The 19,353-nt window shown below is 39.0% G+C and overlaps 1 protein-coding gene across 1 annotated transcript in view; it reads right to left on the reverse strand.

The window, feature by feature from the left end:
• Nucleotides 1-19,353, reverse strand: part of LOC124878634 (GDNF family receptor alpha-2-like) — a 99,837-nt gene that overhangs the window by 49,626 nt on the left and 30,858 nt on the right. The window contains exon 4 of the mRNA XM_047382706.1: nucleotides 8,035-8,413. Coding sequence (XP_047238662.1) covers nucleotides 8,035-8,413 — 379 coding nt within the window. The remainder of the gene's footprint in view (nucleotides 1-8,034; nucleotides 8,414-19,353) is intronic.

Consider the following 19,353-nt stretch of genomic DNA (forward strand, 5'->3'; position numbering starts at 1 on the left):
GTTTAATTTCAGTAGCCACACCCAGATCTGATTATAACAAGACCTATAGAATCAAGAAATCTCTTCAATCTCTTCAGCACCTGTCTAACATCATTAAGTAGGCTAAAACATCTCAAATAGCAACACAGCATTCCCCAATATAAAGAAATTTGGGAACTGATGAGAAACGTCATTGACAACCATCAGTATGGAAAGGGTTACAAAGTCACTACTAAGGATTTAGGACTCCAGTAAATCACATTAAGGGACATTGACCAAAAATGAAGAAAACAAAGAACTGCAATAAAGCTTCCCAGACAGCATTGACGACTCATCCTGTAGGTCACAAAAGAACCGTGAACAACATCTGATGTACAGCAGGCCTGTTGGAAAGAAACATGCAAATAATACATCTGTGTGAGAGTTTAAGGGCCAAAAGCACTAAACACAAAGGCCCTTTTTAAATTTGCCCAAAACATCTTGCTGATCCCTAAAACTTTTGGAAAAAATGTTGTGTAAACTGACAAGACAAAAATGCAAGTTGTGTGTAGAATTAAGAGTCCTAAGTGCTTAAATAGAAGGTTACTGGACTTCTTGTTTCACCCCTCACCAAAAAGCCCCCTTCCATTCTGAACATGGGTTGGAAGAGTCAGGTTGAAGCCTGTTATTTCTTATTATTTAAGCTTTGGCCTGATAATTCCCACACCTGTTTAGAACTGAAGTAGCCTTTCGGACAAGAAGTGAAATGTCTACAATTAAACGAAGTCCACACTTAAAAAAACAAAACAAAACACAACTTCCTTTATTTGGAATGAAAAACTATTTTCAGTTGTAAAAACCTGAACAATTAAGTGTGACATATTAGGGACAATATTTAAAGTCAGTCCAGAAAACCAAGGTAGTTGTAATCTTTAACATTATTTACTGAGTTGTCAATAATTATATCTCTAGGTTGTAGGTCATTGCAACGGGTAAAAGTTCTGCTATCTTTCATACTTTTGTTGTGAAATGCGGGAAAACTAACTTTTGGAGTTGGCTTTTGAGTCAATGGCTGAGCGTTGTAATTTTTCAGTTTTAACAATACAATACTGCTAACGAAATACAGCCAAATGAAATGTCATTGTACTTTCTGTACAATGAAAATTAAGCTTCCTATTTATTTAAGTTATTTAAGTTACTGCAACTCAGTGGTCAGGATTACTTAAACTGTTAGATGGTGGCCTAGTGGTTAAAGGGCATTTGCGTCCTGGAGAGGCCACAAGGGTTCTTCCACAGTTATGTAAAAGACTCGTTGCCAGGTATTCCTAACCCTTGATGGGTTTAGGGATACCCCATCAAGCCAGGGGTAAAACAACCAGTTAAGGGGACAATTTATTTTTAGCTATATTAATAGCTATTTTTTCCTTTATTAAATTAAATCCCCTTTTGTAAAACCACTAGTATTTACTCAGGTTATTTTTATCTAATAAAATGTGTTTGATAATCTGAAACATTTGAGAAAAAAGCAAAAACAAGAAAACTTTAGGGAAGCAATCATTTTTTCACAGCTCTTTGCAAGATTTTGTTTTACATTCTGTCAGCAACAGTCATACTGAAAAGAAAGTACATCCTCTGTCAGTTCTGATTCTAACGTAACATAATCTACAAGGTTGAAAGTTTTTTAAATTGTACATTAAGTGTAAAAAAAAAACATTTTCAAAAGACATAACATGTTACTAATTAAAAGATGAAGCCAAACGAGAAAAATTTAAACACTAGCACAGCATCTACTGCTTAAACGCAGAAGTGCAGAAGGTTGTGCATCAGAATAAAAGGCAACTTTGTTCATGCTGAGGCTAGAACTTGCCTGCTAAAGACTGGAGCTGTAGTCAACACTGGAGTCAACACATCAAGAACCACTACACACAGACGGATCCTACACATGGGCTACTTATGTTGCATCCCTTGTGTCAAAGTATTCCTGAACCAGAGAGGTCAGAATGTCAGTGATAGTTTGGGGAGCAATGTCACTTGAGAGTATTTATAAGTTCACAGTTAACACAGTCATCTAACAGGACATTTTAGAGTACTTCATGTTTGCGTTTGCTGACAAGCTTTATGGAGATGTTGATTTCATTTTCCAGCAGGAATTGGTACCTGCTAACACTGCTAAAGATACAAAAGCTGATTCAATATCCATCGTGTTACTAAGGTTGATTAGTCAGCAAAACTGCCTGACCCTAGATTCTCTACAGCGTATTGTCAAGAAGAAGATGAGAGACACCAGACTTCATGATGCAGATGGCCTGAAGGCTGCTATCAAAGCAACCTGGGCTTCCATCACACCTGAGCAGAGCCACAGCTTCATCACCTACATGCCACACCACACTGATGTGGTGGAAAGGAGTCCCAGCTAAGTATTGAGTGCATAGAAATGAACATACTTTTCAGAAGTCTGACATTTCTATTTAAAATATTTTTATTGTTAATTAGTAATATTCTAATTTTCTGAGACACAGGGTTTTGGGTTTTCAAAATCCAAAATACTTTTTGTTATTCTGGTTTGATTTCTGAAAAGGCTCTTAAAAAGCCCACTTTTATTGATGCACAACCCCAACTTTGTGAACTGCTGTGCTGGACCATATTCATGCTTTAATTTACAAACCAAATCTTAATTTTTGTAGTAATATATAATTTTTTCTATTCAGTGAAAAGGATTATTTCCTGTGAAATCCGCTCAGCCAATTTTTGTTAGATTATCAATCGCACGCTGCTCTTTAGAGACCCAACCATGCTTTATGTTTGACCGAGAGGTTGGGGCAGAATTAGCAGCCTGGGAATACGTAAAGGCTTCTCACAACTGAAAAAGCACAAAAGTGTCTCTGCAGAAGTGTATGTGAGACAGAAAAAGTGATGAGACACTGATGATAAAAGTGCAGTAGTCTCCAGATTTTTTTCAGCTTTATCTCAGGAGCTATATAGAGTAATGTCATGTGGACCAGTCTTTCTCCCCACACGGTCCCCTTCAGTGGGGACTTAAGTTGTTAGATACAAGAGAATAGACTGTTGGGTTAGGGCTGTGTGTGTGTCTATGTGTGTGTGTGTGTGTAAGAGAGTAAAGCCCAATGACTTTTCAGCAAGCAACATCAGCCTGGTTCTGTATATCTTTCAAACTGGGTCAGCTTACCTGTGGACGCATTGATTATTTCTCACCTACCCACTCTAAAAACCAGGGGACAAATAATTCAATCAAAGAGCGCTCTATGATCGTGTTGAGTGGGGGAAATGAATCAAAGATAGAAGTATTGCATTGATCTCCCAGAAAATCAATATAGTACAAGTACGAATACAGCTCAATGCTCTTTGGGTTTGTTTTTATCGGGCATGTCTTTTGTAAACCGACATGGGAGAGGATGGGAAGTGTCTGTGCTTTCATGCCTGAACACTTGTTTACGCACACAAACACAAATGCCCAATTCTGACAGAAAAGAAAAGGTAAATAGGGAATAGGACAGTTGCAAACAGAGAAATATTGTTTCTAGTTTGTACAGGATTCTGGAAGGTAGCGCTTTAATAACTGATGCAGAAGTACAACCAGGTGTTAAAATATCTGCTGCTCCATTTAATACTTTTTCTCTGTCCATCTAGACTCCATAGTATGCCAACTATCACCTCCACAAAGACCAAGGAGAGAATGAAATCTTCCAGTGCAATATGCCACCCAGGCCCTCGCCAAAAATATATAATTGAAATCTTTTCAAATGTTTGCTCCATCTGGAACAATCTAAACTTTCTCCAAAGGCAAGCCACAGCCACTTTGGCAATCAGTACTCTAAAGGTATACTTTCTGAAGGCCTTTACTTTAGTTTACTTTAGTTAAGATAATTAAATTGCAGCTATTTCCAAGTATAAAATCGAATGAATGGGCCAATCAGTCGGTGAAAGATAAAAATCAGACAATTTCCTCTTAATCTTGCTTTGATCAGTAATCGGAAAGTCAAAAATTAAAAAATCAAATTTTCTTTCCTGCTCAATATATGCACTAAAACTAAGAGGTCTCACCATTTTTGAACGTTGAATGCATCAACCGACCGCTGTAATTTTATGCATTTTTCATACACATATAAAAATTCTTCTTTTGGATTCACAACTCCTGTCTTTATCAAACAACCTGGAGCACATTTTCCTTTTTATGTGTGGACAGAAACCATATCAGCCAAGAAAAGTTTGATCGGTGCATCACTACAAGTAGGTCTGCATTTTAAAACCTGTTTCCATTGGGGATGGGTTTTGCTGCAACCCCATCTCGACTTGAATGTGTTGCACAGCGCAGTAATGTACTGTATAAAATAGCCTGTAGCGTCTATTGCAGAAACCCATAGCTGTTTGAACAAACCGCTGACCTCCATCTGACTGCAGTAGCCCACATTGATTCCGAGTAACCCCCCTGCCTCTCTGTCTCATTATATCTCCCTCTCTCTTCCTATCCCCTCTCCTCTCTTTAGTAATCTGCTGTCCTCAAATAGAATGGGTCTGGCAAGCTGTGTATCCTCTTTTTTAGTCAGACAGGTGTCTCTAGGGGCAAAAAAGGCCTGTCACTGAATGATCCTCCCTTTGCTTATACCAACATAGAAGTAAAAAGGGGCCACAGAAAGTTTACTCAAGACTTCTACATTACTTTGCTGAGATTTAAACTTTATTGTTGTTGAATTGTCTTTATGATCCTGATTGCTCAAAGCAATATCTAAGTTTGTCTGTTACGTTTGTGACATGCTGGGTTGCTACAGTGCCTTGTGAGGGTGTTAATAACCCTTTAACTCTTTAATATTTTGTTGCAGAATATCTATACATTTCATTGCATTTAATTAGGATTTAATTTATTAGACCAAGACTAAGTACTGAAAAAAATGTGGATATGTATTCAGCACATTTTACTCTCTTGCCCTTAGATAAATTCTCATGAATTGTAAGTAGAATCTATACGTGTGATCTGATCTCAGTATAACTATATCTGTTCTTTGGGTGTACCTTGACACTATATTTTTTGTGAGTTGGCGCTATATAAATGAGGTGAATTTAGTTGTGAGGGTTTGTTAGAGAAAAAATTGTGACTAAACTGGATGATGAAGATCAAGCGGCATATCACACAGGTCAGGCATAAAGTTGTGGAGAGGTTTAAAACAGCAGGTTAGAATACAATATCCTAAGCTTTGAAATACCACAGAGCAATGTTCAATCCACGATCTATAAATGAAAACTGTATACCAACAAATGCCCTTCTATCAATCTACAATTAATCAGAGAAGCAATCAAGAGGTTCATGGTAACACTGGTGGAGCTGCTGGGATCCACATTTCAGGTGAGAGAATTTGATAGTATGACAAAAGGTTGTACACTACACACATTGCATCTTATTGAAGAAGGACACAATGGTTAGATTGTTGAAAGAAAGCCATAAAGGTCCACTTTGCAGTGTGCCACAAGCCATTCAATTCAGGCCACACAGTCAACATGTGGAAGACATGTGGCAGTGCTTTGTCCAAATAAGACCAAAACTGGGTTTTTGGGCCTATAAGCAAAATGTAATGTATGGTGGAAAACGAAAACTCCGAACTCTCCAACATAAAACATGGTGGCGGGAGCATCATGCTGTGGGAATCCTGTTTTCAGCAGTGACAGACATGCATCAGAGTTTATGGGAAGAAAGACTGAGCTAAAAACAGGAGAATTCTGGGAGAGAACATGTTAGAGGCTGCAAAAGACTTGAGACTGGGGTGGCAGTTCCCTTTCCAGCTGGACCATGACCCTAAATGCACAGCCTAAGGTACAATGGAACAATTTAGATCAAAGCATTTTTGTGTGTTAGAATGATATTTTTCCTGTTTTAAAATCTGTTGCAATAATGGACAATTGATTTTCACATATGCTCTTCATCCAATCTGACTGAGCTTCAGCTGTTTTGCAAAGAAGAATGAATATACATTTAAATTTCACAATAAGCAAAGCTAATAGTGACATACCATGAAAGGCCCGCAGCTGCAATAGCAGTAAAGGTGGTTCTGCAAAGTACACAATAAAGTTTGCTGAATACCAATGCATTCCAGACTTTTAAGATGTTTAGTTGATAATATTTCAACAACTTTGTGTTTACAAAAAATTCCCAATAAAATATTTAATTGTTATATGGTGAAATGTGAAAAGGTTCAAAGAGTAATACTTATTTTCAAGGCACGGTGGAAACGCTTGATGGAAAGATAAAATCATAAGCCTCAAAACAGCTCATTATGTTGTGGTGAAATTATCTAGCATGACAGCACTCATTTGCTACTGAAGAACACACAAAAAAGATCCAAATTGCATTCAAGCTAGAAGTGGTCAAAATAGAGCGGCTCCTGAGTGATTGTTGGTCTGTTGGTGAACGGACATGCCTGTGTCCGCACGGCATGAACGTGGACACAGTCATCAAGCTGTTGACCTCAGCGGGGCTTTACGCGGCAGCCGATAATGAGCTTTAACGTTCTATTTCATCTTTCTCAACAAGGAGGTGCACTGCAGACACCAGAGGGCCTAAAGGTCAAAGAAAGCAACTCCACCTGAATAGAGATAACACAATGCAGGCAAGCAGGTAATTATTGAGACAATCATAAATTGGAGAAGGCCTGATAGAGTTCCATTACTTTGGCTCAGTGGAGGGTGAATTTAGTGTTGGAGCAGAGGATCTATTAACACTGTGAGGGTGTTACTCTCCATGGAAAGCATATAAGTGGAGTTAGAGAAGGACCTATCTGAACAAATAACTGCCCGTGACTAAGGAGACTAATCAGAATGTTTACATACAGTATGTAAATCATCTGAAGCAAAGTACAATTTCTATTGATAATTAGGTAGAACTTTGACTTTTAGTTTAGTTTTATACATAGTACATTGTATTTTTTGTTAAAACTGCAATTTGAAACATTCATCTCATGCAGCGTCATTTTGTGTGAATTCCTTCAATATTTTTTGGCAACCAAAAATTAATATGCAATAAATGTGACTAAATCATTATTATTTATACTTTACTTTTTTCAAGTAGATCATAGTTTCTATAACTTATAATAAGTTATTCATGGCTTCTTGTAGAGAATAAACTAAGGAAAGCAAGAGCTACAAAAATCATAATAAACAGCAAAGGAATTATCAAAATACAAAAACAAAAGAAAATCAAGACCAATCACCTAAGGATCATGACAGAAAGGTTATGTACTACAATCAAGATATATTATTTTCAGGTTTTATGAGGAAAATGGTATATGTTAGATGCTTTAATCGTTTCCATGGAGTCTGGATCCTGCCTACTATGTCATTGATAACTGCTTAATCATCTGTCACAAGGAGATAAAATTCATAAACGTTTTCCCCTTTTGTTAATTTTCAAATCTGGGATAACATCTAGCGTTTGCTTTGAAGGTTTAACACTTACGTCTTTAGTCTTAGAAATCATCTTAAAAAGCACATGATCATTGAAATATAGTTCATTTTTAACACTAAAAAGACAAGATATTGCAGAGTATCAGAAGTAGCATGAAATCCCTAATGGTCAGTGATGGGACATGGTTCTCAAGTAGAGATCTTGACAGCTGGTTTGGCTCCAGGCACTGTGTTTCACCTCCTCCGAGCAGAACTAACACAAGGAAACATGTCACGGCTGGGTAAGTGTGAATTGAATCTGGCTGCTGGAATCCAATAGAGGGCCCATGCAGCCAAAGTGATCCACTAATGTTTTGTTTAGCTTAATTGAGCGTTGTCCCTTCAACTCAGCCTCACATCTAAATCTTGCATCTAATAGCTACTGCTTTCTAAAAGTTCAATTACTTAAGGTTACAATCGAGAAATTATTAAATTTGATGATGGCATAGGAGGCAATCAAAAAGTGCAAATTTATAGTTCTAGTAAATTGTAAAATTTTAATTAATTTAAAATGATAATAAATGTTTTTTTTTTTACACTAGAAATTGTGGATCAAAGTAAGAACCTAAATACAAACACAAATGCACACAGACACAAAGCCACAGACATCTATTCTTTTTACTTTACCTGCAGAGTGAATCAGCGCGACAGACCCTCCGTAGCTCCAAACAGTTGGGCTTCTCCTTATCTATATAAGAGCAATCAGGAACTATTGTCTGCCTGCGTCTCTCGGCACAGCCCTCAGACTGGCAAGGACAGAAGATCAGCCGGTGGCTGAGCCCTGGGGGCACACGGTCCAGGAAGGCCCTCAGAGTCTTGTGGCAGCGCTTCTTGTTGCAGCTCTCGCCTTTGTTGGTGTCCTCCTTGCGGCAGGTAGTGATATAGCTGCTACGGTACCTTTTGCAGACGCTGTTGAGGTTGCAAGCTTTAGTTGCGTCAAGGCAAGGGTTGCAAACTTTCTCCGTTTCAGGACACTGGAAGGGTTTGGGGGTCAATGTGTGTGTCCCTAAAAGCAAACACATGGAACACAGAAGACGGGTGAGAACATAAGTACTGTAGTAGAATCAAAAGAATGAAATGAACATACTTATCTCAGTTGCTGCACTTTTGTCTGTGCATTACTGATTATTTTAATATTTTTCTAAGAAATAATCTTTGTTTTAATTAGTTTAAATGTATAATCATCAAAACTATCAGAAGTTAACACTTGAAATATTTCACTAATGAGTGTGACAAGACAACATCCCCACACCTTTAAACCACCAGCACTAGCCTGGACTATTGATACAAGGCAGGATGGATCCATGCTTTCATTCTGACCCTTCCATCTCAATATTTCAGCTGAATCTGGAACTCATCAGAATTTCATGATTGCCTAAAGTTAAGTTGAGCAATCAAATATGAGGAGAGGTTAAGGGGAAGCAGGGAGGGGAGGCAGTGTTTCCAACCTGTTATCATCAAATTACATTGAGACTATGTGAACTGTAGCCTCAGTCTCATGTAACTGACAGGAGTGGGACTGCATGTGGTCTTCTGCTGCTGTAGCCCACCTGCTACAAGGTGCAATGTGTTTTGTGTTTAGAGTGATATTCAGCATAAAGTGGATGTAACGAATGGTTATTTGAGCTCCTGTTGCCTTTCTATCATCTCAAACCAGCCTGCCCACTCTCCTCTGACCTCTAACATCAACACAGCATTTTCATCAACAAGACTGCTGGTAACTGGATATTTTCTTTTTTTGGGACCATTCTTTGTACACCAGAGGGATGTTTGTGTCTGGGGAAAAAAACAGGAAGATCAGCAGTTTCTGAAATACTCAGACCAGCCCATCTGGCACCAGCAACAACAGCATGTTCATAGTGACTTAAACCTCCTTTCTTCATCATTCTAATGCTTGGTTTATACTTCAGCAATCTGTCTTTACCACACCTGGGTGCTTAAATGAACTGAGCTGCTGTCATATGACTGGCTGATCACTGTTTGTGGAACAAGCAATTGATCGGTGTAGCTAATAATGTGACTAGGGAGTTCATATTTATGAAACATGAAAAAAACACCTGTTTTATTTGGTGGGGGTTTAATAATACATACAGCTCATGAGATTAAATAACACTCTGTATTAGTTTCACAAGAATGAGTTGGGAAGAAATTTTGGCAATAGATTCGAGAAAAAAAATATTTTTTACTTACTTAACTGAAATGAGTTTCACAAATTAAATGTGTAATACGTGTACAATATTTCAGTCTAAATTTGACAAGTCTAAATGTTATGTTTATTAATGCTTGCCTAATTCTAAGGTGGTCCTAATACTAAAACAGCTGTCAAAATGCTCAATCTTTGTGTTTTCACATATAAAGGTTTCATAAATCTAAAACTGTTTCAAATGATCTTTGTTCAGTGTAGAAATATTCAGTTTAGATTCATAATGATAGCTTAAATTAAAACAGCAACTAGATCGCAGTTTGTGAAACACACCTCAAAGTGAAAGGAAATATAGTGAGATCTCGTTACATCACTACCATACAGACCTAAATTCTAGCCGATAATGTTGCGGTACTTAAGCAAGCACAACCTGTGCTGTACCTTGCTGTAAACCGGCAGAGGGATGCCTGCAACCAGGCTTATCCACTCCAACTAAATTGATCAAGTCTGTTGCAGATCTTGAGTCAAATATGAATAAATTAAGCTATGATTTCAGATTAGATTTTAATGAATTATTTATTAACTGTTGACAGCTGATGCGATTACCATATTATGAGGTAATTATCAAGTTGTCAGATGGAGTTACCTCATAATAATACAAATCATATTTAAATGTATATTTTAATGCCTTGACTTAAGTAGACGAGACAGCATCTCTCGTTTTCTAGAAACAATGTCAAAACAGAAGACCTTGGAAATGGTGGAAAATAGGGTACTTCATCTAGAGTCACTGCAAAATACTGTTACATCTGACCAGGACAGACTAAGGTCAGGGAGACAATGTTGTAACACAGTGTTGTATGTATCATTGTCTGGGTGCCTAATGTCCAGGATCCAGTTGCACGTGTTTATTTTTGAGAGACAACACGAACTGAAATATCTCAATTACCCATCCAGCTGCATTGCATAGCTGAGAAAAAATTTCATTTTATTAAATATGTCTGGATGTACTAAGATGCTGTGCTGCTCCGGTAACAGGAAAAAAAAAAAATTTTCTCATGAAATATACTTGTAATAAAGCAGCTTCTTGTTCACTAGTGGCACCCCTCTCTTGCATTCAGGCTATATTAGAGAAGTTAACCTCCTTTCCCCTGTAGATAATGATATTTTAGAGGTCGTGGCGGCATGGTGACACTCTGAGAGATTCATCTCTTATTCAACAGAACCAATCTCCCTCCATGTCTATCAGACGGCCTGGAGCAGGAAAGGGACCATCTTTTTTTTTTTTTTTACAGGGGCTGTGCAAGAGACATGGGAATGTTTCCTCATGGCGCATTGCATGTCATCATTCCTTGAAATTGGGGATGTGAGAAGATCAAACCCCAACAGAGGGATAAAAATAAGCAAATAAGCTAAATTAATGATGGTTTTTTTTTTTATGTGTGGTTTTAGATTAATTCAGGGAAACAAAGCTCACAGCCCCTTAAGACTAATAAAATTGCAGAAGCCAATGCTAGAGGGAAGGAAGCACTTTAAATGACCTTCCCAGCATTGCTTTTGTTAAGATGTCTCAAGGTTAATTTAGTAAGAACTCTGTTAAATGGGTAGGTATTAAGTTATAGCTTCTTTGTTTAAATATTAAGTTATTTATTTGACTCTATTTAGATGCCATCATCATAATCTAGAATGTTGTTTGTCCTTACACCATTCAAAGAGAAACTCTACAGCATATTATGGAGAGTGGAAATGTCATTTACTTTTGTGAAACTCAGAGTTTATGACAGACAAAATGGGCCTCATTTATGAGAAACTTGTATAGTTTCACATGAGATTTATAGGGCAGTTGATGTAGTGGCCATTCCCAGCATATGGAAAGTGACACTTAATAAGTTTAGTGTCTGTAAACAATCATCACATCCACTTTGCAACATGAAAGACAGCAGAAAACATGATAGTCTCACAGAAGTTTAATAATGTAAAACCTGTAAATGGAGTTTTCCACACAAATACATTTTCTGCAAATGTTGTGTAATTTCTTGCTATTTTAATAGCAAGCCTGCCAAAATATAGATAATGCTGGAGAAGATCCAGTCACCCTCTAATAGCCCTCAGTACATTAGGTGGCAGAACACCAAAGGAATCCGACTGTACAGAATCTTGTGCAGAACTGCACTAGCATAAAATATAGTACAAGTTCTTGGCCATGTACAACAGAGTTGTACCAGCTGGCAGGTCCATCTCTCCTTCAGTAACCACGGACTAGCGATTCCACTATGGCCTGTGTTTGAATGCATTCGTCTCTGACCTCCTGCTGAAAGGCTTAAAAACACACTGTGGAGAGCATCTGCACTGTTATGTCTTTGGGATCTAGTTTCCCAGTGCTAAATGCAGTTCTATGTTTTGACATAACTCCATAATTAGATACCATAGTCATCAACAGCCAGTCATCACTCTCAATTAAAAAATTAGCTAAATCCAAATCCACATGCTGGAACTGATCTTGTGATATTTTATGTTTTGGGCGGAAGGTCTGCAGTCAATCACAGACATAGCTCAGATTCATACAAGTAATGTTTTTTTAAGCACAGCCATCCTTCTCAGACACCCTGAACTCCGGTAAAACTGTTTAAAGAAGCAAGATAATCTTTTTAGACTGCATAACTGCATAATGTTTTTTCCTCAATATTTAAATTGAGGAAAAGTCATTTAGCCAGTTTACCCTACTTTAAAAATATCTAAAATTTTGGGCTATCACACATATTTATTGCACTAGTGTGGTCCAACAATTGTCCTATACAGCTGTTGTCACTTTTGCTGGATCGCAAGTCCAAATCACCATAATGAGCAATACCTCTAAGGAAAGGGAAGTAAGTGGGAGGGGTTAGCTCATCGGACAACGAAAAGGTACATAAACAATGTAAGACTTGGCATTGGTTTGAAACATGCTACATTCATGACTAAACTGATCTGTTTAAACTGACTAAACTGTATCCCAAAATGTTCATTGAAATAAAACTCAATTTATTTTTTTTAATTTGAAGATATGGCTCACTGCCAGGGCAGCATTATTTTTGGGATAGCAGGAGTTGTTTTATCTGTATTGTACATTGTAAGAAATGTTAGAAAATACAACAGTGAACTGTAGGTGACTATTGACGCTAAAATTGGGTTATTATTTGCGGCTTATAATATTCAAATTAAATTCCTACTTTGCTGTTTAAAGGAACTAGAATGCATGTGATTATCATTAGTTCAGCATCTTAAAAAAACAACTGAATGAACAAACCTGATCTGGATTTTTTCACGCTACAACGAAATTGATTAAAACGTAGCTTGAGAGTAAATTATTAACTAATTAAATCCATATTCCATTTGTGACAACACTAAAAAGAGTTAATTATGATGGGCAATGTGAGATCTATGGGAAACAAGTTGGATGAACTCCAAGCCCTACAAAGGACCCAGCCGGAGTACCGGGCATGGAGTATCATGTGTTTTACCGAGACATGGCTGCAGGATCATATCCCCGACTCCAGCGTCTCTCTGCCGGGCTTTTTAACCATACGAGCAGACAGAGATTTAAAGAGGAGCGGCAAATGTAAAGGAGGTGGACTGGCAGTACTTGTGAACAACAGATGGTGTAATCCAGGACATGTTACTGTGAAGTGTAATCTCTGCAGTCCAGATATTGAACTGTTGGCAGTAACGTTTCGTCCATATTATTTACCCAGAGAGTTCACCAGTGTTATTTTGGTAACAGTTTACGTTCCACCTTCCGCTGTTGCTGACACTGCATGTGATGCCATCAGCTCAGTTGTTGCTAAGCTACAGACACAAAACCCCAATGCTTTTGTGGCAATTTCTGGTGATTTTAACCATGCTTCACTCTCTGCTACACTTCCAACGTTTCAACAATTTGTCAGCTGCTCTACCAGAGAAAACAAAACATTGGATTTGTTTTATGCAAATGTCAAGGACTCATACATCTCTACAGCACGACCTCCTCTAGGCAAATCAGATCACAATCTTGTTTTTCTCTGCTCGAAATATAAGCCCCTTGTTCAGAGACAACCTGTAATAAAGAGGACTGTGAGAAAATGGTCACAGGAAGCTGAAGAAGCTCTGCAAGGTTGCTTTGAGGCTACAGACTGCGACGCACTGTGCCAGCCACATGGAGAGGACATCAATGCCATGACTGAGTGTGTAACCGATTATATAAACTTCTGTGTGGATAACATCATCCCCACCAGAACCGTGAGATGGTTCCCCAATAACAAACCTTGGATCACCAGTGACCTGAAGGACCTGCTTAACAAGAAAAAAAGAGCCTTCAGAGAGGGAGACAGAGAATTATTGAGGATTATACAGAAGCAACTTAAAGTCAAGATAAAAGGCAGCAAGGAGGTGTACAAGAAGAAGCTGGAGAGCAGGCTCCAGCAAAACAATATCAGAGATGTGTGGACAGGGATGAAGAAGATCACAGGCTTCAAGCAGAAAGAAGATCAGACCGATGGAGGTCTGGACAGAGCCAATAAACTGAACATATTCTTCAACAGGTTCAGTTCAGAAACCAGCTTCGCATCCTCCTCTCCTGCTCACAGCCAAACAGACATTCCATCTTCCTTTGACCCACAGGACCCACAGCTGTCCAGTAACACCTCACATTTTTTATCTTCCACCTCAGCCCTAGACCCTTCTGCTTCTACATGTTTGCCTTCAACCATATCAGAAGATGCTGATACTTCCTTTGCTTCCCCCTTCCACCTGTGTGTCTCAAGAAGTCAGGTGAAGAGACAACTGGAGAGACTGAATAGGAATAAGGCTGCAGGTCCAGATCATGTCAGCCCTAGAGTCCTGAAGGCCTGTGCAGAGCAGCTCTGTGGGATTCTGCAGCACCTCTTCAACCTTAGCCTGGCCCAGAAGAAGGTTCCGGTGTTGTGTAAGACCTCCTGTCTTATTCCAGTACCAAAGAAAACTCACCCACCAGTCCTCAATGACTATAGACCTGTTGCCCTGACATCTCACATCATGAAGGTCCTAGAGAGACTCCTGTTGGCCCACCTGAGTAAGCAAACAGTAAACCATCAGGACCCCCTTCAGTTTGCTTATCGCTGTGGAGTTGGAGTTGAAGATGCCATCATACACCTGCTTCAACAAACCCACTTTCATCTGGACAAAGCCAGCAGCACTGTGAGGATCATGTTCTTTGATTTCTCCAGTGCATTTAATACAATCCAACCTGATTTGCTTTGTCAGAAACTCCAGAAGACTCAGGTGGAGGCCTCAACAATCTCCTGGATCAAAGACTACCTGACAAACAGACCACAGTTTGTGAGACTGAAGGGTTGTGAGTCTAACCAGGTAGTCAGCAGCACAGGAGCACCACAGGGGACTGTACTCTCACCATTCCTTTTCACTCTGTACACCTCAGACTTCCAGTACAAGACAGACTCTTGTCATCTGCAAAAATACTCAGATGATTCTGCAGTCGTGGGGTGGATCAGTGATGGACAAGAAGCTGAGTACAGGAAGGTGGTGGACCGCTTTGTGGCATGGTGTGGAAACAATCATCTCATTTTGAACGTGACTAAAACGAAGGAGATGATTGTAGAGTTTAAGAGAAACAGGAATAAGTCAAGAACTATTTCTATCATGGGAGAAGAAGTGGAGGTGGTGGAGGAGTATAAATACCTCGGTGTTCACCTGGACAACAGACTAGAGTGGAGATGCAACTGTGAAGCCATCTACAAGAAGGGACAGAGCAGACTGTACTTCTTGAGGAAGCTTAGGTCCTTTGGTGTTTGCAGCAAGATGCTGCATATCTTCTACAAGTCTGTTGTAGAAAGTGTGATCTCTTCTACCATCATCTGCTGGGGAAGCAGCATCAGAGCCAGCGACTTAAAAAAACTCAACAAGCTGATAAAAAAGGCTGGCTCTGTTCTGGGGACTCCTCTGGAACCTCTGGAGATCATTGTGGAAAGAAGGATTCTTCATAAAATGAAGAACATTATGGAGAACCCTGAGCATCCACTTCATGAGATTGTCCTACAACAACAGACTGTCTTCAGTCAGAGGCTTCTTTAGATCAGCTGTAAGACGGAGCGCTACAGGAGATCCTTCCTACCCACAGCCATCAGCATCTACAACGGCTCTTTGAAGAAACCCTCATAATATGAGCTATAACAACATTTAATTTCCCTTTGGGATTAATAAAGTATTTTTGAATTGAATTGAATTGAGAGTTTTGGGGGATTGGGGGTGCAGAAAGAGGGATGTGCCGATGCCAGCATTCAACCAAAAATTTCCATTGATGAAACCAATTATTGTGCTACATGCATGTTTGATAAATGTGGACCCTAGTGAGAGAATTAATCAACCATATGAGACAGCTGCAATTTTCTTTTTATATTGTTACACTGATAGCTGAAAAAAGAGCTAATGTTAACGCAGTCTACAACGAGGCCGAAGCACAGCCCACGTTTTACTTAAGTGGGCCGAGCTCATAGCAGAGCCAACGGAGAGCAATACGCTCAAGTTGGTGGAAACGTTAGCAGGGCGACTGTCCAGTGGTTCAGGCTGCATTACATTGATGGATTGCAGCTTCCAAATCTCCCCTGGCCATCTGCAGCTATAATGTGGGCCACTGGGGGGGTCTGAGATGAAAAGAAAAAAGGAGAAGGATGAGCTCCTACAATTTATCTGACCAAGCTGAGCTGAGCCTGCAATGGAGGCTGCAGCAATGGATGGGTTTTTACTACGTTTGATTGGGAAGCACAGATTGAATCTGGTGCTTGAACCAAAAAGATGTCCTAGGGCGGGCATAAGACATAAAGCCCACTTGATAGCTTTAATGTTGTTACACTCTAATAGGATAGCATGTAAGTGCAGGAGGAGAAGGAAGGAGGCAAAAAGGTGGAGTTGAGAGGGGAAACATTTAGAATTATATTACAGAGTTATAATTGATTTTCCGAGTGCATCACAATACAGATTTTGAGAAAACACATTGTGCTGTAATGTGCAGAGAAAGCAGCCGATAAGCTGATGAAACGAGACATTTAAAAATGGAAAAAGCTTTAAGAGCAGAGTTAAGAATTGTGGCGGTGGATTACTGTAGCTGATCATGATCGAAGGAATAAGTGAAAGGACACAAACCGATTAAGTGGCCACTCACACAGAAAAGCAGGAGAGCTTTCAATTAATGGAGCCTAATTCAGTAAAAATGCACAGTACACAGAATAATGAATGCAACTCATCAGCAGTGCAATCAACGGATTTCAGTATAACATTACAACTATCTGTAAACAGCAGTTGCATGGAATAAGTAAGTGAAGCACTGACTGAGTAAAAGGCTAGAAAGCTGGAAGGAAGTACTAACTGACTAATAGATGTGGGATCAGTATATACCAAAAGTCATATAAATATAGGCAAGGGCTTGTTACCAAGGATGTCAAAATATACTACTGTTTTAAAAAGCAAAGTCCTCAAAACACCAGAAACAGAACCAGAGTTTTTTTCAACTATATGTGATGATTAGAGGTGACTATGTCTCAGTAGGAAGAGTAGTTGTCTTGCAATCAGAGGGTTGTGGGTTCGATTCCAGCATCCTCCTGCCATATGTCAATGTGCCCCTGGGCAAGGCACTTGTCCTCAAGTTGCCTACTGATCTGCATATCAGTGCATGAATGTGAGTGTTAGTGAGTGCGATTGGGTGAATGTGGCTCTAGTGTAAAATGCTTTGAGTGGTCTGTATGACTGGAAAGGTGCTATATAGGTTCAGTTCATTTAACTTTTACCTTCCTCCACCTGTTGCTGCATACTGCTGGTCAGCTGACTGAAAGAGTCCTAACTCACAAAAAAGACTAATTTAAACACATCTCTTGAGAGTCATGGTGTTGAATCTAAAGGGGCTCCAACCACCACTTATTTTAAAGTTGTAGTTTAGACCTTGTGAAGTCCAGCCTGATGCAAAATCCAAAAGTTTATTTAATTCCTGGCTGAGGTAGAGTGGAATTACAAGTCACAACTTATCTTAGGGACATATGCAAATAGCAGCATCAACCAGGGCAAATTCACATGGCAAAACAAATGTTGCAGAACAAAACAGCACCAAAAGTTACAACAAATTGACAAGGATAAGGACCAAGACAAGGACTACCTGTCTCTTAAAAAAAGGCATTAAAATTCTAATGGATTTCCTGTGCTTTTTGAAGCGTTTTCAGAAGAGGTTTGGTTCGGTAAAGAAAAAAGAAATTATCTTGACTAGGTTTAAAAACAGATTGTATTTTAGGCTGCAAATCAACTAATAGCACCAATAGAAATATTTTTTCAACTGAATGCTAGCCCAATTTCTAAATAATGTAATTACTATTTTGTTTAATTTTATTCAGACAAAACATGACGAATGAAAACTAGTTGATATTAAAGCTGTGAAGTTGAAGGAAAGCTGTGAGCTGTGCTCACTTCAAGTTTATCATGTAAAAAACAGCAACATTCAGTTTAAAGTTGTCAAAAACGTGAGTGCCACTTAGGAAGATTTTTATGAGACCAAAGTAACCAACTGAGTAGCATTTGGAGTGTGGCCTTCTCTTTAACAAGATAAAAGTTTCACATAATTTCCTGTTTAGTCCAAGAGCTACAAATGGTTGAACTGAATTGGCATGATGTGAGTCACATAATAACATATTACAATTTAACTTTGGGACGAGACAACTTGAATTAAGATGGAGGAAAAAAATCAGTGTGTCTACCGCCCATGCAGTGGAAACAACCTTTGTTTGTAAACAAAGGCAAAGGAGTCAAGACAATATGCAAAGAAAGAAGTGGTTACTTGGGGAGACGGATGGTGAGAGGCAAGTGTTTTGGTGAAAAAGAAGGACATAGTCAAAATGAAACTGAGCAAAATGTCAAATGTATGACAACATAGCACACACACTTTCTATTAGGATTTGGATACTTTTTTCCTAAAGAGTAAGCAATCTTATTTCTTAAGTAATTGCGCTCTATCCACCTAATTCGAATTCAGGATTTCATATATCATCCCATTCTCGAGGGACGCAACACTGCAGATGGGGGGGTGGGAATGGGGGTTCAGCCCAGGTTAGGAGCATATGCTTGACTCTTGGTAAGTTCTCAGTAATTAGGAAAGGTGCCAAAGTTTGGACTTAATACAGCCCGGGGTGAGCGTGCAAGAGCTTGTTAGGAAAGTCTTTAGTCTGGACCCCGAGGAGTGTGTCAAGCATTTCCGTGTCAAAGGCCTCATCAGTCATTAGCTCTATACTCTGTCGCAGTGGGGATTTCTAGAGGGGAGGAAAAGGAGCCGCACTGAATCTACAAAATCATCTCTTTAAGCTTTACCAAGCTGGTTATGTGAGTGGATTTCATAAAAGGCAAGGCGGTGGAGTTCAGAAAAATGTTGAGTTTCTCAGAGATCAGCCACGCTTTACAACTGAATATGAAATAAATGCAGCAAATCGAAGCAGTTGGAGATCGAGAGGTAGCAAGAAGTCATGGACATTGTGAGAATGCTAAATATTTTTACATTGAAAACTATTTCAATGAAATTGAAAATTGACTTCCAGAAAAGTTATGAATCATTATAAACACAGGTCTGCATCTCTGAAATGTTTATAATGTTTATATAAATTTCAAAATTACCTGTTTAGCATCCCTGTTCGCACTCTTTATCTAACAAGATGCGCATTTAAAAGTTTGCCTGTGAACTATTGCTTTAATGATCAACTCCTCTGTTCATTATCAGCGTTCAACTGAAACAACAATTTTTGCTCCCTGATGCTAAATTTCAA

Source organism: Girardinichthys multiradiatus, chromosome 12 (assembly GCF_021462225.1).
Source record: "Girardinichthys multiradiatus isolate DD_20200921_A chromosome 12, DD_fGirMul_XY1, whole genome shotgun sequence".
NCBI lineage: Eukaryota > Metazoa > Chordata > Actinopteri > Cyprinodontiformes > Goodeidae > Girardinichthys > Girardinichthys multiradiatus.